The sequence below is a fragment of the Balearica regulorum genome, chromosome 15 (assembly GCF_011004875.1).
Source record: "Balearica regulorum gibbericeps isolate bBalReg1 chromosome 15, bBalReg1.pri, whole genome shotgun sequence".
Lineage (NCBI taxonomy): Eukaryota > Metazoa > Chordata > Aves > Gruiformes > Gruidae > Balearica > Balearica regulorum.
This window is the reverse complement of record NC_046198.1, coordinates 8605495-8630357: the sequence shown is the minus strand read 5'-3', so window position 1 is coordinate 8630357 and position 24863 is coordinate 8605495. Positions and strand designations below refer to the sequence as shown.

The 24863-nt window shown below is 46.7% G+C and overlaps 3 protein-coding genes across 5 annotated transcripts in view; 2 read left to right on the top strand and 1 right to left on the bottom strand.

Moving 5' to 3' along the window:
• The first annotated feature begins 199 nt into the window (after nucleotides 1-199).
• On the top strand, nucleotides 200-9761 carry E4F1 (E4F transcription factor 1). 2 transcript variants are annotated; one of them, XM_075768046.1, is made up of 14 exons: nucleotides 200-526; nucleotides 991-1142; nucleotides 1282-1378; nucleotides 1772-1977; nucleotides 2193-2313; nucleotides 2574-2726; nucleotides 3055-3221; nucleotides 3749-3976; nucleotides 4307-4412; nucleotides 5018-5235; nucleotides 5608-5806; nucleotides 6993-7153; nucleotides 7961-8023; nucleotides 8661-9761. In XM_075768046.1, the coding sequence occupies exons 1-14, from the start codon at nucleotides 370-372 to the stop codon at nucleotides 9006-9008; spliced, it is 2376 nt and encodes a 791-aa protein (XP_075624161.1). In that variant the 5' UTR covers nucleotides 200-369; the 3' UTR covers nucleotides 9009-9761. The 2 variants fall into 2 exon arrangements, with proteins under 2 accessions (XP_075624161.1, XP_075624160.1); XM_075768045.1 differs by having other exon boundaries at nucleotides 1279-1378.
• Nucleotides 7537-19067, bottom strand: ZDHHC4 (zDHHC palmitoyltransferase 4). 2 transcript variants are annotated; one of them, XM_075768048.1, is made up of 7 exons: nucleotides 18807-19067; nucleotides 18184-18314; nucleotides 15715-15788; nucleotides 13861-14039; nucleotides 13634-13759; nucleotides 12736-12980; nucleotides 7537-11671 (listed from the first exon to the last, which is right to left on the bottom strand). In XM_075768048.1, the coding sequence occupies exons 2-7, from the start codon at nucleotides 18304-18306 to the stop codon at nucleotides 11387-11389; spliced, it is 1032 nt and encodes a 343-aa protein (XP_075624163.1). In that variant the 5' UTR covers nucleotides 18307-18314; nucleotides 18807-19067; the 3' UTR covers nucleotides 7537-11386. The 2 variants fall into 2 exon arrangements, with proteins under 2 accessions (XP_075624163.1, XP_075624162.1); XM_075768047.1 differs by having other exon boundaries at nucleotides 18674-18835.
• A 5177-nt stretch (nucleotides 19068-24244) lies between these two features.
• Nucleotides 24245-24863, top strand: part of GRID2IP (Grid2 interacting protein) — a 41731-nt gene continuing 41112 nt past the window's right edge. The window contains exon 1 of the mRNA XM_075767649.1: nucleotides 24245-24808. Coding sequence (XP_075623764.1) covers nucleotides 24245-24808 — 564 coding nt within the window. The remainder of the gene's footprint in view (nucleotides 24809-24863) is intronic.

Below are 24863 nucleotides of genomic sequence, written 5' to 3'. Positions count from 1 at the left end.
GACTCGCTCCGCTCTCATTGGTCGTCCGCCTCGCCCGCCCGCCCCCCGCGCGCTGCCATTGGCCAGAAGCGCGCGGTCACCCCAGGCACTCCGCGACCCATTGGGCCATCCAGCCGCCCCGGGGGCTCGTTAGGTAACTCGTTAGGCTCCGGTCCGTCTGGGCACGGGGGTCAGAGGTCACCGGGAGGCGCGGGGGCCGGGCACCAACACCGCTCAACGGCGCCCGGGTCGCGCGCGGCCTCGGAACTCCCGCGCGGCGACCGCGTTCCCCACCGACCCCCTACGGTTGTCCGTCCCGCGGCACGCGGCCCGTTGTTATGACGACACGGCCGTAAAGCCGCCATCTTTGGCGGTGCGGCTCGTTGCGACATGGAGGCCGCGATGGCAACGAGCGCGGGGCCGGCGGGGCTTACGGCAGCCGCGGCCGAGGAGCGGGAGGGGGCGGCGGCAGCGGGCTCCGGCCCCGCCGCACCGCCCGCCGGCCCCGCCGCCTTCCTCAGCCTCCCGGCGCCCTTCAGCGAGGAAGGTACCAGACGCGGGGCGGGCGGTGCCGCTGCGACAGGGCCCCGGCCGGAGCCAGGGGAAAGCGGGGCCCGCAGAGGCGGCCCGGCCCGGCGGAACCGGCCCCGGCGGCGCTCGGCGCGGGGTGAAGGGGGTTCTGGCTGCAGCGGTTCTGTCAGCGGGGGTCGGGCAAGCGGCTGGCGCCGGGGTCTCCGTGCCTCTCTGTTCCCTGTCCCTCCTCCGGGCTGCGAGAGCGGAGCCGGGAGCCCGGCCGGCCGGGGCGGGGGGGCGGGGAGGCGGATCCGCTCCGCTCCCGAAACCGCCTCGTAGCAGGAGCGAAACTACCCTTCGGCAGGACATCCCCCCGGGCCCCTTCTGTCCTGGCGCAGGGGCTCAGCGGGACAAGCAGAACAAAAGTTTTCGGTGTGAACACTGCTCGGTAATAGGTGCCGTGTTTTCCTAAACCGATGACTGGATTTTAAATCGTAGACGAAGATGACGTGCATAAGTGTGGTCGCTGCCAGTCGGAGTTCACCTCCTTGGAAGAATTTGTGCAACACAAGTTACAGAAGGTCTGCCAGCGAGCTCCAGAAGCTCTCGCTGCTGCATCAGCAGGTCTCCTCAACCAAGAAGTACAAAAGGTGACAGCAGGCTTCTCCTCAAGCCGTGGCTCAAAATAATTAGGATGCAACGGTCTGTTGGGTTGGAGGGGAGAGAACAGAACACAATGTTTTTAAAGGTAAAAAACCCTTTCTGCTAAAATGTTATCTGTTACAGCAGGTCGTTCCTTCTGTCAAGGAGTCGATAACTGTTGCTCATATAGTTGTTGAAGCATCTTCAATAGCAGAGGAAATCAGCAACGCATCAGCTATAGTAGGTGAGCCTCGGGACGCGTGCCTTTATTCCCCTGCCAGGTTAGGGAGAGTTTACTGTCCTCTTCTGTTCGATTTCTGTTGTAGTTGGGTACGCGGCACCTCGGTGTTACCGAGCACTGGGACTGAGCTTTACCTCAAAGTTGTGAGAGAGGCAGCCCCAGGCCAGCTTTGCAATTCTCTCCGCATTAATACAAATTAGATTTAAAACTCAGTTCCAGAAACGTCCATTTTACTATTTATGCTGCGATAATAAGAAATTTGCAAAGACCCGTGATCCAGGTTTAACATAACTGTTTCTCCTTCCTACTGCACAAAACGCTGAAACGGTAAATTGCTCTTGTCGTATAAAGCTCTCCGCTGTAAGGAACGTAACTGTCTTCCTATCCTTTTCCCAGGTAGTGGGCACATCAAAGAAGTCATTGTTGCAGGAGACCACGTTTTCGAAAACCCAAATGGTCACATTGATGGGGAAGTCACTGAAGAGCAAGGCAACCCTGACGACCAGGAGCAGGATCTTTCCACAGAACTGATAAAGGTTAAGCTGCTGGTTAACAAAGAAGGGCGATACGTATGTGAATTATGCCAGAAGACTTTTAAAACAGTAAGTATCATTTCTGCCGTGTTTGGGTTAGTGAGTTATTTAGGCTAGCTGTTAACTAAGACATTCCAAGACTCGGTAACAATGTGCTTCTCTACTGCAGGCTACACTTCCAAAAGGAAGGTTCTGCTTTCAGAAGGAGCACTGTTGTTCTTCAGAGTTGAAATGTAAAATTTGTAACCATTGGAACGTCCTTTAAAATGAAATTCTTTCCATAGGCCAGCATCCTCAAAGCTCACATGATCACTCACAGCAGCAGAAAGGACTATGAATGTAAACTCTGTGGCACTTCCTTCAGGACAAAAGGGTCTCTGATTCGACACCATAGGCGTCACACTGGTAAGACAGTTCTCCAAAATAAGAGTTCCTCGTTGCTGGAGTGTGCTGTGTGGTTATCTGGCTGACCTTCCAGTGGAATTTATTGCTGCTTTCCACCTGCTGAGCTGAGACCGTGGAGCTCCCTGATGTTTGGGGTCCTGGGATAAGCATGGTCTGCTCGCTGTAGAAAGCTGAAAGCATTCTTCTAGCAGTCTGTCCCATAGAGCTAATACTAGCTGTGGTTAGTTTAATACTGTTGTTTCGATTCTCATAATTTCCAGATGAAAGACCTTACAAATGCAAGAAATGTGGGAAAAGCTTCCGGGAATCGGGAGCTTTGACTCGGCACCTGAAATCTCTGACACCTTGCACCGAAAAAATTCGCTTCAGCATGAACAAAGAAATAGTAGTCAATAAAGATGATTTACCAACAGGTCAGTGATGCTTCAATTACCTGCCTTGGGTCTGATAAAACTGAGCGTGCTCCCGGCACTTGAACTATAAAGTCTTTCTCAGTTGCAAAAAAACTATTTCTGTAGTATTCAGTTTGTATCTTTTATACAGGAAGAAGTAATTGACAGCTAAACTGTTAACCTGAAGTGCATGTAGCCCTGCACTGACTGTGAAGAATGTTTGAGAATCTGGTACAAAGATGGCTTTAACAGGCATCTCATACTCTAAGACACATTTTTTTGTAGGGTAGAGCAAATTGATAAGGGGTGGCAGTATGCCACGTGATTCATTGTGCTGCTTTTCTTGAAGGATCCTGTAGTTCAAACACAGACACCGTTTCATCAATAGCGAGTGAATCCATTGAAACTTCGCCCGTCATTCATCTTGTGACAGATGCAAAAGGCAACGTTCTTCATGAAGTCCACGTCCAAATGCAGGAACTTCCTGTTGTAGATGCGAAATCCCTGGACCAAGATGTGAGTGTCATTTCTCTTAAGTACTCTTCATTGCTTTTATGCAAACAAGTACTTTGAAGTATTTCACCTCAGAAACAAAATTTTCTTAGGTGCTGAGAATAAATCTGTGTGGTGGATGTCAGTGGTTAATTAGCTCCTTCCTCATCTGAGAACATAGAAGGCAAGCTCTGACCTTGTCCGGCCATCTGCTGCTGCTGAGCTTAGCAGCACATGTATAGCATACAGGGGGATGCTTAGGGTTCACCACCACATGCAGGATGATACAGAAAGTGAGAGGGTGTTTTTGTTGATCGGCCCCTGCTACGACACTGTGGTAGGAGCAAAGGCTTATTATCCCTTGGGTGATAACGTTTTCAGAGTACAGCTTCACCTCATCTTCCTCCCCAGTCCAAGATCGTTCCCTGTTGATCTTTCAGCCCTACATCGCAGCATGAGACACCCTAGAAAGAATGACTGTCAGCAATCTTGGTTTAAAAAGAGGGCTGTGTTATTTGCTGTACCACTTACTGTCCTGTTTATTCCTACAGGAATCACATCCTGAGGAGCTGCCGTGTGAGGGGGAAGTGAACAGTGAGAATCTGCTGAGGCAGGCCATGAGGAATTCGGGTATTGTGATAGAGAGAGTCGCTATGGAGGAAATGCAAAAGCCAGATGAGCCTGCTGTAGCTGCTACAGAAGAACTAGGAAATGAAGTGGTGGAGGCAGAAGAAGAGCCGTGTGGGGAACAATGTGTTGAAGTAGAACAAGCAGAGTCTGTATGTTTGTATTCCATAAATAGATTAATTTTTTTAGTCTTCCTTGCCTGTACTTGGTTGTGGTCAGCACTGTTAGCCTCAGCACCCTGCGCGTTATCCTCAGTGCTTCTCTCCCTGTGCCCAGGTCTTTGTGTCAACTTTTACAGTTGTGTTTTTCATATATGCTTTAAGCATAGTGTTAATACACACACGCGCGTGCTCTCTCTCCTGTTAACAATATGGCTCTCTTTCTTGTCAAAGCTAGAGTATTTAATTGGGAATTTGGCTAGCAATACTTCCTGTACACACTAGTACAAAAAATATTTATGTTGTCCATTTTCTTTCCAATAGATAGGTGCAGAAAGAACAAATGGGTACAAAAGTTACGTTTGCCCTCACTGTAATGAAGCATTCAGTGAAGCTACTTCCCTTGAAACACACATCAAAGGTCACTTAGGTAAAGTTCTACTGCTTATGCTGTTGTCTGAAATGCACTGTGTCTTACTATGATGTTAAGCATAGCACAGCTTGCTTTGTTTCAGATTCCTTGCCTTTACGTTGCCGTTGGCTTTGCAAAATCAATTGATGTTTAACACACTAATATAAAAAGGTTGACTTTTTTTGTAAGAATTTTGTTACAGCGGGTACTAGATACTTTGCAGGAAAGGGCTAATGTGCAGAAGAGGGTGGTGTGGTTAGGGTGATGGCGGTTTTTTCTGCCTTTGGCTGGCATTCAGCAAAGGGCACACATGACCTCTTAAGCCATCAGTTAGCTGTGATCTTACAGATGGCAACACTAGCAACTGGCTCCAGACAAGCCTTGCTTCATTTAAGACATTAAGGGAGTAACATCACCATTTTCATTCCCCTGACAACAATGACATGAGCTGGTGGGTACAAGTGTTTTGTTTTATTACTGTGTAGTGGCAGGGAATGCCAGCTCCCCTGTTGCTGTAGTGATGCCATGTGGGTGCAGTAACATCTGCAGAATTTTCCTGCTTTGCTCCTGCTGGTTGTTCTTTATCAACCATGTGTTCTCTCTCTCCCTCTCTCTCCCTCTAGATTACAAGCCTTTTAAGTGCGAGGAGTGCGGCAAAGAGTTCACAAAGGGCTATCTGCTGAAAAAGCATCAAGAAGTGCACGTGAATGAACGGCGTTTCCGCTGTGGAGAGTGTGGCAAGCTCTACAAGACCATTGCACATGTGAAGGGGCATCGAAGAGTGCATTCTGATGAACGGCCATATTCCTGTCCAAAGTGTGGCAAGCGGTACAAGACAAAGGTGTGCCTCCCTCACAACAGGCTTGCCTTCAGATTTTCCTTTCCAGAGCCAGGGTTTGGGAGAAGTTAGGAGGCTTTGCTCCTGAAAGAAAAAACGTCAGCTCACCTGACTCTTGTAAGAGCAGAAGCTCCAGAAGGAGCTTTTGTTTTAGTGGGGAAAAGAGGGATAGTCTTAATAAAGCCTTCACATTTGTGAGGAAACTGTTCCTTTGTGTGGCAAAAAAAATATGTAATAATAATACTACCAAGTATTTATCATGTCTTACATGAGAAGTCCTCAAAGATGTTGACTTTTGCCCTGGAAGCTAGAATACTGCCTGCTTGAGTTTGTCATTCCCTTTAGCTGCTCTTCCCTTGCTCTCTCTTTGTACAGAATGCGCAGCAAGTTCATTTCCGTACGCATTTAGAGGATAAGCCTTATGTCTGTCAGTACTGCAGCCGGGGCTTTCGGGAAAAGGGCTCGCTGGTCCGCCACATCCGCCATCACACGGGGGAAAAGCCTTTTAAGTGTTACAAGTGCGGGCGAGGGTTTGCAGAGCACGGCACTCTCAACAGGCACTTAAAAACCAAAGGTGAGGTGGCAAAGCTTCTCTGCCTTGGGGTGAGGTGTGTTCTAGGATTTGGTTTGGACAAACTGCTCTTTGGCTGAAGGGTAATGATTTTTCAGAGTGGATCCAATGACCTTCGTCCAAGGCCACTTGTTTATCTGCATCTCAGTTGCATCAGTAGGAAATGCATTATATTTTTTTTTTCATCTACATTAATGAGTATTTCTGCTGTGATCTTTCTGACCAAAAATGATGCTGAACAAAGAGCCATGAAGTTCTAATATAAAATCTAGATCCCCTAAATAAAGAGAAACATAACAAAAATAGAATTTGCATTAAGAATCCCAACTGCGGGAGTGCTGTGGGCTCTCTGCTCCAAACTCTGGCTTAAGTGCTCTCTGCAATGTCACCACTGCCCTAAGTGGTTCTGTTCCAAGGATATACACAAAGAGGGAGAAAAATAACGTTTTCATAAAGTAATGCCAGAGAGAGCTTGATGTCTGTGTTGGGGAAGAGCCAAGAAGACACTAAAACTTACAATGTGGCGCATATTGTTATGGTTACACTTGCCAATTGGGTTTTTTTTGGCATGAAATTCATACTAATTTGGGGGGTTTAATGAAATCCTGTAAAAATACAAAGTGTCGATGTTCTGTCAGGAAAATGTCTTAAGTATTCTCACCGATAACGTTTGATTGAATTAGTTGCACCGGACCTGCTCCTCCTTTAGCTCCTAAGCACAGATTTTCAAACTTCTTCAGGTAGCGATGATGATGTACTGTTCTTTACATTCTCAATACAAGTTTACTGGAGGAGAAAAGTGTTTCTTAGGTAGATATTGAAATGTAATGCATAAGCAGAAAGGATGTAAGACTTAAAATATACCAAAAGTCTTACTGTATGTTCTTCACATATGGCTTTTGAAATCCTATATGGTTTTACACATCTGAATTTAGTTGTGTATTTTTTGAAATGACACTGGACAGTTGCTCTGCTCGAGGCTTGGTTCTGATGTCACATGGGTCTCTTCTAGGCCATTACTTGGCCTGTCTTGGTGGGACAAGAGCCTGTTGTCTGACTGCCAGTCGCTTGACAGCAGCATCCTGTTAAAAGCGTCTCATTTGTGCTGCATAGTATTTTCCAGGTACTCCCATATGGGAGACGGTTCTGAAAAATAATGTTTTTCTGGCATTTTTGGAATACCATTCAGGTGGCTGCCTCCTTGCTTTGAAAGAGGTGGAAGAAGTGATGGTGTCTGAAGAAAGTCAGTCAGCTGACAACTTGGCTGCAACAGTCATTTCTGAAGATCCTCACACTGTTTTGGTCGAGTTTTCTTCAGTGGTGGCGGACACTCAGGAATACATCATTGAGGTAAGAAGTGAAGCAAACAGCCTTCTCATTCTCAACGCAGTATGGTATTTTGTCAGGAAAAACTGCAGTTGTGCATGTTCCTCATCTAGGCTTTTGGGAGAAGGTAAAACAGGATCTAGCCAATGCTACCCCTGCCTGCATGACCCTAGGAGTAAGTAGGGTTAATCTTGTTCAGAAGGAGAGTGCCTGGAACCTACTTCATCCTTCTGAAGTCCTGCATGTAATGTAGGCAGGAAAAGGAGAATGCAGGGCAGATTGATGGTAGTTCATCAGAAGGCTGAGACTGAGAACTTCTGACTATACCAGATTTTATGTCCTCACAAACTTGCCTCAGCTTTTTCTCAACTTTTACCTACTTTTTTCTCTCATTTCTATTTAGCTTATTTTCTGTGAAATAATCTCTGTTGGTTTTAACTGGCTGTAGCTGCCAAAAGCACTGAATTGTGCATTTTGCTTTCTCCCTCTTCATAACAAAGAGCCAGTACTCATCTGTGCAGAATAACACAGTTCATTTATTGAGTCCCTTAAGTGCTGCCATAGTTTTTCTCCAATAGGAGAAAAATCTGCTAGTTGGCTGAGTCCTGCCGAGAGAGGATGTTCTCCTTCAGTTATTTGTGAGCTCTCTGCATTACTTTTAACTGGCTCTTGATAATGGGATTTGGAGGAGTTGCCTTTAGAGTAGCTACTGTATCGTGGGGGGGGGAAACAGAAAGACTTTTGTAAAAGATCTTCGTGTCTTGTATCTTGGTAATAAAAGATTTTTTTGTAATAATCTAAAAAGGGAATCATCATATTTTGTCTTTCAAGACTGCTACTGAAGACATGGAGACCAGTGAAGCTACTGAAATAATAGAGGGAACAAGACATGAGGTAAAGCTGCCACATAAACTATTATTTTGGGGACTTGCTGTAGCTTAAATGAATCACTTTTAGTGTCTGAAAGGCATGCTAGATGAACCCAGCCTCTGTAGTTGTGCAGACTTGTCTGTATAAAACCATAATACTGGGTTCGACCAAGCTCTGTTAGCCTTAGATCCTCTCAGTGATAGTGGCTAGCGACTTGCGTGCCTTCATACTCGAGAGTGCAGCTGCCAGCTGTACAGTAACACTTCAGCCTTGGGGAAATGATCCTCTTGAAGCATTCCTGAATGCCAGAAATAATGGTTGCTGCAAAGTCAAAGGCTGGCTAGGCTCTTGAATTGCCTTCAGTTAGTTTGTCTGGGCGTGCATTCTTAAGATTTTTCTATGAACAGCAGTTTTGAGTTTCTGTAGGAAGTACCCTGCTGGCAAAACACCTTCAGCGATGTGAGGTGTGACATGTTCTAGGAGTTCTCAGGGGTTTTGGGGTGATGAGAACTTCAGTGAACAGCTAGAGTAAATTGGAATTAAATGCTGCTTGTCGTACTGCCCTGGTGGTCATCAGGCACTGTTCATGGTGATGGTAACTGTATTTCTAACAGAGTACTATACACCAAGAAATAAAGTGGCCTCTTTTCTCTTACTGTAGGTTGACAGCCACATTATGAAGGTTGTGCAACAAATAGTAAATCAAGCAAACTCTGGTCATCAGATCATCGTACAGAACGTCACCGTGGCAGAAAACTCTGAAGTAACCACAGATGCTGCGGACACCATCACCATCGCGACCCCTGAAAGCCTCACGGAACAGGTTGCTATGACGCTGGCTTCCGCCATCGGAGAAGGAGCAGTGCTGACGACGGAGGGTAGCATCGAGACGGAAGAAGCAACGGTGACGATGGTGGCATCCGAGGACATTGAAATAATGGAACATGCAGGAGAGTTTGTGATCGCCTCCCAGGAGGGGGAGGTGGAAGTCCAGACTGTGATTGTGTAACAAACAGCATGTAGCTAGTGACAGATGTTAATGTAAAGCTTACTCTTTTTCTCCAGTTTGGGGAATTTGATCAGTCCTAAGTTTGCCATTGTAATTGTTCAGAGAGCAAGGGAGAGAATGCTTCTATAGGTAAGTGGCTTAACAGGACGGTACAGCCCTGAGATGTTTTCTGTTTAAAATGGAAATAACAGTATTAAAAAACCTCTGCATGGTTGTACTGTGGAAGTGACTGATACACCATATTTGACAGTCTCAGTATTTTGTACAGCTGCCTCAAATAAAGGAAGATCCTTCGCAAAGCACTTACCTCTGACCACAGGACAGTAGTGTTCTGGTGTTTAAAAAGATTCAGAAAGCGAAGCAAATGTGTAGGGTCTCATAAGGGACTACTTAATCATATGCATTTAAAACAAACCAAGAAAACCAAACCTAAGGAGTTGTGGTGTGCATTCACCACCACTCAAAAACTTTCATGCCTTTAACCTCACTACTTTAGTCCTTCTAAGGCATGGTACTGCAGTATTTTTCTTTTATATCCTGAACAAGTAGCCTTATGTACTGGTCTATAAAAGAATGCATCATTGTACCCTTGCAATGCCAGACAGGCTACTCTGAGAGCTAGTCTGTTGGTGTGTAAAGCCATATTGTACATGATTTTTTTTAAAACCATATATGGATTTTTAATTGCATATTGTACAGATTCGGCATGTAAATAAATACATTTTTAAAAATAAAGCTATTTAAAGTTCTTACTACATTTTTCCAATTTCTGCTCTATTATCACTCAAACAGAAGAGTTTCTGGAAAGAGAACTGGGCCGCTTAACATTGTGCTTAAAAGAAACCCTCATCGGTGGGTGAGTCAAACACACTACTTTTCCCAAAACAAGCCCAAGGCTCTAAAAGCAGACAGTACATCTATGCTTTGGAGATATTTCAAGTGATCCCTAGTTAGAGGGATTTCAGAAGGTCACTTGCATAGCTGTAGGTTTACTTTTGTCTTCCGCTCTTGAGGGACACTGATGAATTGCCTTTCAGTGTTCACCTTGAGAATCCCTGTACAGAAGTGGAAGACCACAGCACTGCTGTGCTTCTGAAGTGGCCCGTTCAGTGGCTGGAGGTGAGCAGCCCTAGAAACAGCCTCAGCAACTCTAACTTCCCCTGCTGCAAAATGCCCAAAATACAAAGAAATGCCTAAGACATGGTTGAGCTTCTTGCTGTGAGCAGATACATCGAACAATGGAATAAAGATGAGAAATGCCGGAAGGATTAAGTTTGTCATCTTCCACAACCTGTATGCCAGGAGCTCAATATCACATTTCCCATACCCTTTACAGGATGCTCAAATTCTGTCCAAAAGGCCACCATTTTCATGACTCTAAGGCTGAAATGGCATCTTATTTTGAAGAAGTTGAAAACAGGTACCAAGAAAGAGACTTAGCAGGTAAGGACAAATAGCACTTGCGGTAGCTTCTTTTCTGAAATTACTAGTACAAATCTGCAGTATAACATGGTTTCTGCAGGTTAAGATTCTGCCAGTAATCATGTTGTTTTCCAGCTAAATGCATACAACCTGTTCTACACATTGTTAACAGTAATGGATTAATCATTTGGTACTTACAAAAAGATGCTTCCTCAAAGTTCACAGCAGCTCTTTGTTAGCTCTTCCCTTGCAAATGCACGCACATAGAAAAAGATTCACTTCAGTAAGATGGACCAAACTTGCCTCTCCATACCAGCAAATTCACTGCTGGTCCCTCTAACAAGGAAAAAAAGAGAACTAAGCTTAACCTCAGAGATCTCACCAAGTGAATTATCTTAAATAGTGCTCTGTGAGGCATCGTTAATCAGAATACTGCAGTCAGCTGTGAGTTACTATTTTCCTGCGGGGGGGGGGGGGGGGGGGGGGGAACACAAATAACTGACAGACAAGTGCCACTTCCACATGTGTGACATTGCTATATTCCTGTAAAGTCTCCTGCAGGAAGACCTACTTAAAATGTACCAGAGTAACTCAGAAACTCCATTTGCCTGTTACACAGTGGTATATATTATGCACCATACAAAACAGTAACCATAAAAAAAAAAAAGTTCCTTGTGCATGTGTTCCTTAGCAGAACCTAACTCTAGTCCAGCTTGCTTCTGTACTGTGATTGTGTCTGAAAAGACTTAACAGGCCACTGGTGCAAGTAGTGTTACAGATAAACTTGGAAGAATTCTAGTTGTTTGAAGACTGGTCAGCTTTATGAAAACATAGTTTCCAATTACTTAATTGAAATACAGTAATCCTTTTACAAAAGTTGTTTGGGGCATCAAAGCGCACTGCTGAAATAAATTCTTACAAAAAGTTTAAAAATGCACATAAAAAGAAGAGTATCTTCATGTTTTCTTCTTTCTTTCCAACACTGTAGGAGGCTTAAAGATTTCCTTTACATTCATCCAGACTCCTTTAGAATAAATGTTATCGTAGACAACTTGTCTGTCATGAGGCTGCAATGTTGTATGGTGGGAACACCCATATCTTCTGGATTTATACCATTCGTTGGAAGTTTGGTTGGTTAAGGTCAAATATAGATTGAAGCAGCAGTATGCACCCAGCACAAGCGTGAGAAGAATAACAAAACCAAGCATGAAGACAATCCTAGGAAAAGTCAAGAAAAGGTGCTGCAAAGAAAGAAAATAATAACTTAGTTAAAAAGTTGGAGCATTAAATCACACAGAAGCATGTGGCCATTGCAACAGGCCAGCTGAAATGCACATCCATAACTGTGCAGCCCCAGAAATAGGGTTACAGCCCTGTCCCCCAACCAGCTCGGTGATGGTCCATCACCTCTGAGTAAAGCACAGAGATTCCCAGCAATGTATTTCCTCACAAGTCTTGCTTATGTGCAGGAGTATTTTCTACACCCATCGATCTCTGAATGTTTGTATTTCATGTTAGAATTTTGCTTGTTTGTTTTTTTGTTATTTAATTAAAAAAAATCATTAATGCAGATCATCTGAAAACAAACTGCCAAATGAAGAGGCTACAATCTGGTACAACTTCAGGTTTTGGTGACATGATACAGTTTAGGCAGCTCTTTTCTGAGTTAAATTCCAATACTGGGGAGTGGTAATGGTACTTCTCAAACACGAGCAAACATTCCCTGACCAAGATCTCTTTTTCAGAGGGCAAGGCTGAAACATCTGTTGTCTAGGATGAGGAAAAGACAAAGCATTTACTACTTAACACCTCACTGCCATACTACAGAAAGGGATGAGGGGATTGAAATGCAATTGCCTCATGTGCTAAAGAGACTCAAAGTCACCCTTTGCATGTATGTGAGAGAAAATACTCAAGTATCTAAATTCCAGGGTAGTAAGATCCTGCTTTAACATCTCCACAAAGGTATTTCAAGGATTTTTAACTGTTTCCCAAATATTACTACAGTAGATGGTCATTGGAACATAAAGCCATTCTTTATGAGTCAGATCTGCTGAGTGGAAGCAGTCTGGAGACCAAAATATGAAAAATGGGAGAGCTGAATGAAGTGCTATGAGAAAAAGCCCATATTTTTACAGTATTCTGCAACAGCAGTTTTCTAAACTTAATTAGCCCTGTAAGTTGGTCAAAACCTGCAGTCTGTCCACATTCTGCCTGTGAGAACAGGTGGACTTAAAAGATTCCTGAAAGCAAAGACTGAGATAAGCCTTTTTACAGGCTAATAACCCAGGCAACATAAACTTACCTGAACGAGAAAGAGAATCTCAACAGCATGCTCTTGTCCTTGGTCATCAACGTAACTTCCATGCATCATATCTGACAGCAGGACCACTTGGATGAGAAACGCTGTTGTGATGGTTGCAATGGTTGCAGCCATGGCACTCAGTGTGAGAAGGTAAAGGAAGAAATATTTTGCATTGAAGGCACCAATGCAGTTGTTGACCCACACGCAGTGGTGATCAAAACGATGTATGCACATACTGCAGAAACCTGACGAGGAGAGAGCGACAAGATAGTTCAGTTAATTGTTTTTTAAGTAATCAAGTTGATTTTTACACAGTTTAGGATAGTTTTTCATCTGAAAAAATCTGAGAATTATGGTCATGATGTAGCTGATAGCTTTTTAAAAAAAAAAAATTAGTTTCAATTGCATAGTAAAAACCCCCATTACTAAAACCAAAGACCTGTATCTCATTCCTTCTTTTATTCACCAAGCCTGCAGCTCAAAGACTTTGGTTTCTCTGACAGTACTGCCTAGCGAAGCATATGAAAAGTAGAGATTGTAGCTCTCTGCTTTATTTTAGATGGTAACAGCAAATTCTGCAAGAGAAACACAAAATCCTGAACTCAGGTCTTGACAGGTGATCCTTTTTCATTTAAGTTGTAGATGTGCAAAAGCTTGCCTGTTCCTGACCCAAAGCGATACTCTCAGAACAGGTAATTTCTGTGAGAAAAATAGCAGCAAAACAGTTCCATGGGTGGGCAAAGGGTAGCTGTGATCTGGGACCCCAGTAAAATGAACACAATCCTGTCTGCATCAAGCTGGATAACAGAACAGACATAGTGCGAACTGCAGTTATTGATGCAGAATTAATTTGGGAAGGTATTACTGTTATGCTTATCAAGGAAGTTAAGATTCTTACTACAATGTTTTGATCTGGCTGGCTTTTCCATGTTGCACGTAGGACATACGATGCCTTTCTGAAATAATACACCATCATATGCATAAATCTTAACGAATGATGCATGATTTGATTTTGTTATTACACCTGTGCAAGAAACAAGAAAAATAGTAAAAGTAATGGTATTTGTAGCATTTTTTAGGTTCCATTTTCAAACAGCTACAGGCTCACAATTGGCATGAGCTTACCAGGATTGGTGCGGGAGCAGAGTATGAAGCAGCCCACATTCCCAGCCAGCAGCAGGTAGGGCAGCAGCAGGAGGAGGAGGTGGAATTGCAGCTCCCAGCAGTAAACAAACACTTCCCATGTGTATTCCCCATACACTGCAGCTTGCAAGGCCATGTGCAGGACAACAAACAAACAGTTTCTGTAACAGAAAGGGAACAGTCTATTTAATACTCGGCATCCTGATTAACAGGTCAAGTACACTCAGAGGTGATCCGCAAAGACTTTCCAAAGCAAGGAGACACCTCTTTTAGGTTTTCAGGCCAGCATGGATTACATATTAATAGAGTTTTCTCCATCTAGTTGGCTTCTCCTTCTCTTCTTCCCACATACACTCCTTTAAATATGCCAGACAAACTCACTTCTATTATTGTCATGTCCTTTGGATTTTTTTTCCAACAGTAGAGTCGAGTACAAAGCACCCTTGGTGCTGACAAAATATGCCACAGCAACAGGTCACAAAACATCTGCCCGAAGACATTTGCTGTGTGCTGCCCTGAAAGCAAAGAAAACCCCAGTAAAAGGTAATCTTAAAAACCCCTGTAATAATATAAGCAGCTGTTAAGAAAAAAGCATGGCAGGAGGTTAGAAAGGGCAAACACTGGTTCCAACCTGTCGGCAGACTACCGCTTCTGTGAGGCAAGCTGCACAACTGTTCGGCATGCAGGTTGGTTTGGGATGCATCATACTGAGCAACAACTTCCAGCAGCCTGGCAAATAGATGCTCATGTAAGCCACGCATTAGGAGACCAATGTTTGCTTACTACAGTTCTCTGCATTATACATCAGTTTGCTGGAATTTTATTATGAGCTTTAAATAACCAGTGATGTGTGTTTTACTACAGTGGGAAGTCGTTGCAGACAAGCTCTCCTCTACTGCTCTCTCCTACACCACTTCTGTGTGCAATCCAGAGGATCCCGCAGAGTGTCCTCTCAACTGCAGGGATACAAGAAGATACCCTCAAATGCTGTGCCTCACTGGACTTCTGCATGAACTGAAAAATCTCTTGCTTGAATGAGGTGATGCAGTCGAAGGGTGTGTGTGGAGGATCAAAGTGCCTCCAGCGCACAGCATCATCTAGCAATGACAACAACACCAGGCTCATCATATAATTGCTCTGTTGCTGACTGCACATTTGACAGTGTAACCCTCTCTTGGGCTGTGTTAACAGCAGAGAATCTGCACAGCAGACAACAAAACAACTGCCAGCACGCACTTAACAGCTGTAGATGTTACGACCCTGAAGTGTCTCATACTGCAGTTGCTGCCCCAGAGGAAAGGTATTTAAATCATTCGTGAAGCAGATCCTAAAGCACCAAAGTTTATGCGACACTACAAAATTCACATTAATACAGCAGGCCCCACATTGGCAGCTGTATGGCTTCTCCGTGGGCCACCTGGACATCCAAGCTGCTGGCCTGAGACTAATGGGATTTGTGGGAGAGGATGGGGATTGCTAGCTCTGTCTAAACTCAATCTGCAGCTGCCAGAGAGTCTGTTGCAATTCTCATGTGGATGCAGTCTCCCACCCAGTGTCACCAACATCTGTTACACTGGAAGCTACTGAGCCACATTATCTGTCAGTACGTTCAAATATTTCAGGGTACCATCTTCTAAACAATAAGCAAGGAACAAAAAGACAACAGTGTGGCAAACCTTAAAGGGAATCTGTAATCCCCGACAAGCACCCCTAACGAAGAGAGAATATCTAAGGATAATACTGAAAGCTCGGATGATGGGAGGAAGTCACCAATAGTAACCAGAAATACTAGTAAACATAATGTTGAAAGCGTTAAAAAAAAAAAAGTGTAAATACCTTGTGTGGAAGAGCCTGTGAAGCACCCTCTGCGTCACTCTCTGGAGCTGTGTGGGGATTACAAATGACAACACCTGAAGCAAATAAAAACACTGTGTTATCTGAACTGCACATCGCTTCTGCCTTGTGGGAAGTTCAAATAAAAATACAAGTCACTTAATCCCTCAGTTACGTATCTGTAGCTATATCACCAGGGAGGAAGCTCATTTTCAGGGGCTTCTAAGGTCATAAGAATATAGGCAGGCGTGTTGCTGGGGTTTTCAAAATGGGAGTCAGGTTCCACATTCTTGGGAGCCCAACAGGCACAAACAAATGTATCTAGGTTAATGTGTGAAAGTTATAAGGAGCTTACATCGGGTTATAGACTGGGTAACTGGTTAAGCAGGGGATAGAACTGAGCAATTTCTGAACTCCAATATGCTTCATCAGGACATCTGACGGATGCAAGTGGAGATAAGCAAAGGGATAAAGGCTGCTATCCTCCGGAAAAAAACCCCAACCCCACAACGCAACCAAAACCCAAACCCCAGCACATCCAAAAAATCCACAGTTTCTCCAACTACAGCTACGATACACCCTGGTAACTCCACGTCTATCTAATTGCTGTTTCAAAAACGGCTAGATAAAATGAAGAAGACTGCCTGTCTTCATTCAGTGAAATCCTCAGCAATCGTCTGCTAGGTAGAATTACTTGACTCTGCTATTCAGAAGATGACAGATCTCTATAGCAACACGCTGCTCCATCAGTGGTGGAATGTGGAGGAATTAGAGCAGCTGAGCCTATTTCTAGCTGACATGGAAAGAAAATATGCAGCGAGAGCGTCTTGTCTTAGATGCGAAAGACCAGAAGGCAAAAAGCATATGTAGAGTTGAGAAGATGTTAAATATTTTTCCTTTAACTGCTATGCCTCATATCAGCAGTTCAAGTGACAAGTCTTTTTAAAAAAAAGAGGCTGTGTGCTGCAATAGGAAACACATAACTAGACAGAAAAGCAACCTGCATGCAATTGCAAAATTCAAGTTTAACTGTGTGTTAGTACAGTCTAACATCACATTCCATATCTGTTACTTCCCCTTCATACAGCAGAGCAACCCCTTGTATTTCAGCCATTCCTTACGCCAAAGCAAAAGGCGCTTACAAATATGATTTGTGCTTGCAGCAATGACGAAAGTAGGAGAGAATGAGAAGACTTGTACAATGAATACAACCATCTCGCACAACTGAACCGCTGGCTGCAAGGAAAACAGATGGAAGGTGGAAGCTGACTTGTCACAGAGCTAGAAACAGCCATGCTCTGTGCAAGTTAGTTATTTCATATTGCTCACAATTAATACTTTAAAGGATCTTACAGGAGTGCAGTCAAACAATTTCAACAAACTTCCAGGTTTCATTATTCCAGGTTTCATTATTCCAGTCAGAAATTAATTTAAAATATAGGGTCTAGAGAAACTATTTAGGATTACCTATATTTATTTCACACATACAAGTATCGATTACATTTCTCCAGACAGTGACTTTACATCACAGCAGTATTTTAATTGCTGATTGTTACACATGATTCATAAAAGCAGCTATTAAAGAATGGGGGAAAATAACAAATTTCTCTGCAGATGATCTACATGTCTATCGAGCTAAACAAAGTACAACATTAGTAATATAAATCAAAGTCTGTTTAGACCCATGTAAACAGCATTAAATATTATTTACAATTTAAATAATTCTCTTATCTTTTCCCTTCCAAGAATGCTGCAATTTTTTTTTCCTTCTCCATTCAGACATAGCCCAATAGACAGAAAAATAAGCTAGTGCCTTTTCAACTCATTCCCTGTTTTTACAATAAAATGCCAATTCTTAATCCTCTTTTAAAGCTCTTCATTCCTCCCTCTTAGGAATCAACAGACTGCATCATTATTACAGAGTCACATTAAAGAGCTTCCCCTAAAACATTTGCTACTAGTTATAACTCTCTCCCTATTTTAATTGGCAAACCTCCTCCCACCTTTTTCCTCTTAATAAGAACAGCAAACACCATAAAACTGCAAATACTCGGGGCTTCATTATTATTTAATTTCTCAAAGCTGACATGTTACAGTGTAACTGAACAATGTACTTTTAGCATCACGAGAGGTTCCATCCTTATTACCACCCTGTGGCGACTGCAGCCAGCCAGACTAGCACGCACAGGAACAGGAGCTGTAAGATTCAAATGTTTTTTTACTACCTGCTTGGGCAGGATTTCATCAGCTGAAAGGAAGCGTATTTATCTTTCCAATCCCAATGAGCACTAACTTGAGAGCAGTTGTCAAAATAGGATGAAATATCAAATATACTGTGTCATCACCTTAACTATAAATACTAACATTTTTAATGGAGGAGAAATACAGCAGTTGCACTAATTTTAGCACAATGAACTCGGGCAGACCACCAGAACGGGAGATGATCATTACTCTGAAAGCTCAGTTCTTTACCTGGGTTGCACTATTGACACTTCTTAGGAGGAAACTCTCCTTCCTTCCCGAGCAGATGCAGAGTAGAGCAATAGAAGTGAGAACAAAACACAAGTAAATCAAGAAGAGCGTCAGAAAGTCCATCCTGAGCCCTGCAATGCAACAGAAGCAGCTTAGTAGTGCCCCTCGGTGCCAGCCCTCTGCAGCAGCGCCGGGGCCTGGCCATGCTTCCCGCCGTTTAGCGCATCACTAGAACACAGGAATGAAGCCGCTCAAAGCCCAGCCAGCGCAACCCGACCTCCTCCACGGGATTTATTTCCATCTCTTATCTAGTTCTGTATCTGTACAGCCTCAGACCCTGCGACAGGGCAGCTTGTTGACAGGGGACGGAGAAGCCGGGCGTCTGCCAGGCCTCGGGGCTCTGCCCGGCTCTGGCGGCCTCTGCGCTGCCCGCGGCCTGCCTGCAGCGGGGACAACCCCAGTCCCGACGCCCAGCCCAACCCCCGGGCACCTGCGGCCCCCGGGCGGCAGGACACAGTTGGGGCCTGCAGGGCGTCGAGAGCGGCGGTGCCCAGCCCCGAGGGACACCGGGCGGGAGGGCGCTGGCCCCGGGGGTCCCCTCAGCCGCACCGGGAGCTGCCCACCTCCCCCCGCAGCAGGGGGCGCGCTCACCGCCGCCCTCCCCGAGACCGGCTAATCGATCGCCGAGCACCCTCCGGCCCGGCCGCTCGGGCATCTGCGGTGGCGGAAGGGCCCGGCGCCACCCGGAAGCGGGCGCCGCGGCGGGAGGTGCCCCTGGGCCGGCCCTGCCCCGGGGGAGCCGTCGGGCTGGCCCGCTCTGCCCGAGCCGTTCAGAAAGTCCGTTTCCAAGGACGGCGCCTCTCCAGCCGGCGTCCAGCACCCGCCCGGGCTGTGCCGAGCCGAGCGGCCCCGGGGAGGCGGCCCGGCCCCAGGCTGAGGGTAGCGGGTTGGCGGTGTCGGGACGGGGCTGCCACTGGGCCGCACACCGGGAAGCGTCTCCAAACCGAGCGGGAAATCAGCCGTCACCTCCTGAAGCTGTTGGGGAGAGCTGTTCGTTCCGGCCTTCTTCCTTCCTCCGCAGCAGAAAACAAAGATTAAAGCAGTAGAAATAAAAGTTAAATCATTTTTATAAATCCGAGAGTTGTCTGTTGAGTTCTTACGGTCCTGGGCAGCTCGTTACCGTATGAGTGGAGTGCAGTTGACGTGCTGTTTTCTTGTTTCCTGAGGGTCTGTGTAGCGCTGCCGACTGGCATGGCGCATCTTGTGCATTTTCTTGGGAATCTGCAAAAACTTCTTCAGACTTGTTGCCTTTGATGAAATGTCTAAAGCAAAATCCTTTTGTTTTCTACAGGAGCTCTGAGCATTATATTTTCCCCTTTAATACGGAGCCTCCTCTCAGGAGCTAACAGAAGTAGGGGTGAGTTTGCTATAGTACCTGCAGGGATCTCGTCTAGACCCGGGCTGAGGAGCACTAAACCTGCAGGAGATGAAAGTCCTGTGCTGGTTCCTTACGCCGTGGCTGTCAACTGAAACCATCCCCACAGCCGGCATGGTCCGTGCTCTCCTGAGCGCCGCTAATGAGCTGCTGATTGGGTTACGGTGCCTGGGTAGAATTTGCCATAGAAACTCAGCCCGTTGCTGCTGCCGGGTAACTGATCCAAAAGCTTCGAAGCTGCTGTGATGATTTTGCCAGCTCTCGGTCCCAGTCTGCCGCTGGCTGGATCTTGGGCACAACAGGTAAGGTCTCCGAGGGGTGCTCGGGGTGCTTTGGCACTGAGAGGAAATTAATTGGCTTGGTCAGGAGACACGGCAGCAGGAGATAAGGTTGGGTTTCAGGAAGGGGATCTTTTTTTTTTCCCTGGTAAGTTCTTGGCCCACGACGCACCAAACCAGCACCTGAGAGAGAGAAATGCAGCCAAAATGTTGCTGGGGCACAGCTATCCTAGAGTGCAGCCCTTTGCTCCTGATAGAGGACATGGTGAAAAAGCCATTTATTCCCATCCCACTGATACAGCAAAATTTCTGTACTGCTCCAGGTACAGCTGTAGGTTTGTTTGGGACATTGGATGTAACCCGGCAAGTTTGGCAGTGTAGGTGGGGCCCTGGGATGAGGGGGCGGGTGGCAGCATGGGTGTGAGGTGGTTTATTTGTCTGCGGGCAGACAGGCAGGGTTTGTGCACCGTGGTCCCTGTGTGGAGCTGCCTGCACTACCGGCAGGAGCTGCAGCGAGTGTCAACGAGCAGAGCACTGGCACCAGCACAGAGCTCCATCCACTCTTAGTGGCCTTGTAGGCTGTGCTCAAGGACAAAACAGCCAGCAAATACTTTAATAGTAGGTTGAGTCTGAGAGAGATGAAGCTGATTCAATCCAGGTGCTGTGAAAATGAGTGAAAAGTCTTGTTTGATCAAAGTCTAGCAGAAGGTCTTCAAGGAAACAATCTTTTCATTAGTGTGGAATCCCATAACATTTCTTGCAGGGATTGAAATTCACTGTCAGTGGTTTAGAGTACTCAAGTCACTTAAAAATGGTGAGAAAAGAAACAATTACTTGCTGGGAAAAAAAAAAAGGAAAAGAATATCCATTACAGTTTTTTTGCCTGCCTGTTCGGGCAGTGAATAGCGAAGATGCCCTGACCTTTTCTAGGAAGGCGTGTGCATTTCTGTGTCAACACGGGAGGGCAGTGCACGCTCCCCTCAACGTGCACCTGCAGATCTCAGCTGCTGAGAAGGAGATTTGTGTTTGTGCAGAACCTGTGAGAAAGGAGCCACGTCCCGTCTCTAGCAGAGCATCACCGACACCAGAGCTGGAGAGGACAGGAGGGGGGGCGTGTCTCCAAGTCCTTCGCAGCAGTGGCACGTATGAACATGAAGGGCACGAGTGAGAGGAACACCCTCCACCGCATCGTGCTCACCTTCAGGTCGGGCAGAGCAGGTCCCTGCAGCTCTCCTTCGTAAGGCTTTACCCGATCCCATGTCAAGTCTCCCAGGTTTCCTGGAGAGGTTGTTTCCCACCCAGCCCAGCGCTGCCGACAGCTCACCCCGCGCCAGTGCAAAGGGAAGATGGGATTGCTGTGTGGTCCGTGATGGGATGCAGACGGCTCCTCCCGCTGGTGCCACAGCAGGACATATAATACCCTAAAACCTCTTAGTGTGCTAAGCCCTGGGATCCCTAACTGCTGAGGAAGCAGAAGAGAAAATCAGAAATAGCAGCTTAACAAGGAGTGGGTGCCAGTGCAGGGGTCTCTGCTGCGAAACGCTCTCAGCTGCTCCCCACTGCGAGGACCCCCGCTCCCCTGCATGGAGCAGCCTGGCTGGGAAGAGCTCTCCTGGTGAGCCCCACAGAAGTTGGTCCAGACCCAAATCCCTGCAGCAAACTGCACATCATTGTTTGGCAGACGCATACTCCCAAAATCGCTGGTTTCTCACCCAAATTGCCGATGGTGGGCCCTGCGAGGTCTCAGCGCATCCGGTTGCTGTTTGGGAGTGGCAACAGCACACTGCGTGTCTGCTGCTTTGCCAAGTGCTGTCTCTTTGGATTTGCCCTCTGGGTAAGGGATTTCCCTCCATGGGTGCTAATCTGTTTTACCTCCTTCCAGCTCCTAATTCCCCCTCAATCTGCAGGCTCAGGTCAACACCATACTCAGCCGGGACCAGCACAGCAATTAGTCTGTCCGCGCTTCTCTTTGCGATGGAAATAAAGTTAATTAGGAAAGGAAAAGGCAAGAAAGACCTTTCTGCATGCTTGGTGCTGACTCAGAGTGGCTGGAAGGGCACAGGGCTCAAGTAAGAAGCCCAGAAAGGGGCAGCCACCCCCTGCCCGAGGGGCTGCTCTGGCTCTGCCCCAGCACCACAGCACAGCAGCAGTTTCGCCCACCTCAGGACCAGCGTTACACACGAGGGCTGAGCCCCCAGCACCCCCCAGGGGCTGCAGCGAGGACATGGGAGCAGGGGAGATGCCCCCAGGAGCCTGGTGTGTAGGTGGGACCTGCTTCCAGGGGTGATGGAGGAGGACCGAGAAAGCTTCGACCCCATAGTGGGACAAACGTGCTGCCGGTGAGAGCCCACCAAACTCGCTTGGATGGCTGCAGACTTCTGTAAGTGCTTGAGCCATAGTGTGTAGAGGTGGAAGGGGGTGATGCAGATCCCTGCAGCAAGGTGACGGATGCTGCTCTGCTGGGCTTTGCCACGGAGCTCAGCCCAGAGCAGCAGCACTGGGGCCGTCCCAGTGCTTACTGGGCTCTTGCTGGAGCCTTCAAAGCTTGTGGTCCGCAGCCCCAGGGATGCCCCGGTGTTCACTTGCCAACGGATTTCATCCTGCTGTTGCCAGACTTGTCCCATGCTTCACCCTCACACTTCCGCTCCGGTCCTTGACATCTGTACCTGCTAACATGGGCAACAGCTTTGTTTCCTCTTTAAATAACAACAATAATAATCATCTCTGATTTTTATGTAGTATTTAATCAGCACTGCTGTACCAAGGAGGACAAGATTATTACACTTACAATGTTAGTGACAGCATATTGCTTGGTCCTTTCTAATATTTCCTTATGAAGGCTGCAATTCTAGTGCCCTCTGTAATACAGCCTTAAGTAGCTGTTTGCAACAGCTCAGATTATTAATACAGATTTCTGTGGAAATGCTGTTTTCCCTGCCCATCCCCACGATTCTGCTCTCAGAGCAAGCTGGACTGTATTATCTGTGTTGAAAATGGACATGAAAAGAGTTCCTTTCATCTCTCTGGCCTATAATAGGGTATTAAACAATGTTTTCAGTGCTACTGAATTTTGACCAAGATTTCCCAGGTCTCAAAGGAGTAGAAGATACGTCTTTTGGTCATTCAGATCAGATCCAAGCTGCCCAACAGCAGCGGAGGTGTGAAGGGATGCCTTTGCTGTGCTGGCACGAGCACGGACCGGCGGGAACTGGGACCCTCTGGGCTGCCTGGCCTGGGGGGAGCAGCCACCTGGGGGGATGCAGCCAGAGCCAGCTTTAGGCTGCTGCTGGGCTCCGTGCATTTGAGACTTTTTGATCTGAAGAGGACAGAGCTAACGGTGTGTTCATGAGGATGTTTTCTTGAGTGACTCTGAAACCTTGTAGATATCCATAGGTAATTTGCCTGGGTAAAATAGTCTGCATTTCATTTTTGTAAATGCTTAATGTGTGTTAAGTAACACAGATGGAATAAATAGGGGAGTAAAAAGCATTTTTACAGATAGCAAAGATCAAATAAAGACAAAAATCTACATGCAAATTAATTTAGCAAGTGTCAGCAGATAATGAAGACACACATCAGTGGTGTCGAAAGGGCATCCAAGTGAGCTGCGTAGATTTGCTGATTTGATTTACCTTGGGCAAAGATGACTTCTGCAGATGTTTAGGGCTGATGTGCCCGATTTCTCCTTGAGCATCCATGGTGCTAGTCCTAAGCCTTCAAATGAAACACAAACAAGTCCTTTTGAAAATCCTTATCTCCGTATTTCATGATGCTGTGATCAGGTTGATACTGTACACAGAACAGGGAGGGCACAAAGGAGTACTCCTGGGAGAGCTGAGAGGATCTGGCAAATTCTAATGCATTTGCAGTAATTTTGCAGTTGCAAACTGCTCAAATATTGAGTATTGAGAAGAGCTGGTTAAAATAAGGCCGTCAAATCATTAGATGATCCATTCAGTAACATGACAGGCCAAGGAAATGAAGTAATTATTTTGCTGGACAAATAAACACAAGCAAGTGCCTCAACACACCTCCTGGGGGGGGGGGGGGGGTAGGTAGGTACCACCAACGGGTGAGACAAGGGCTGTCCCTGACCTTTCCAGCCAACTCAGCTTCCTCACTGCTAATGGTGCTGACGCTTCCAGTAGCCTGATGATAGATGAATAAAAGCTATTTTTTAGGGAAATACAGAGGAAAAGTGTCCCTCTTGGGGCATTCTTCTAGCACAGACTAGAGCCCCCATGCCTGACGGGATCCATGTGGCACCTACAGGAGCTAACATTAAGGATGGAAAATGCACCACTACTCCTTTTGCCCCCCCTCCCCCCCTTCTTTTCCAGTTGCAGCCATGCCGGCAACCAACCAGGACTGGCCAGAGGCCTTCGGGTTCAAGATAAGCGGGACTGGTCCATGCTACATCCTCTGGGTACAGGAGGGCAGCAGCGCAGCGGCGGCGGGGCTGCGGCCAGGCGACGAGGTGCTGGAGATCGAGGGGCAACCCGTCTCCTCCCTGGGCTGCGAGGCACTGCTGGGGCTGGCCAGGCGCTGCAGCAACGTGCCCCCCAGCATCGGGGTGGTCTCCCGCCTGCAGCACATCGACATACCCCCCGGTCCCTGGGGATGCTTCGGCTTCGAGCTGGCGAGCGGTAGCCCTCCGCAAGTGGCCAGCATCAGCCCAGACTCACCTGCCGCTGCCTGCGGGATTGAGCCAGGGGATTACGTGCTGGAAGTCAACGGGATGCCAGTGATGCTGCAGGAGGCGGCCACCGCCATGGTGGGGTCCTGCCATGGGCGGACCCTGCGGCTGGGGCTGCTGCGGCCGCAGCGCGGGGCTGGCACGCAAGACTCCGTCCCCAGCGCTGATGCTGTGCACCAGGAGAGGAAGCAGAAAGCACAGGAATTCAGCAAAAAGGTAAGGCTGGGGTGTGGGGTGAGTGTCCGGGGCTCTGGGCGCCTGCTGCACTGAG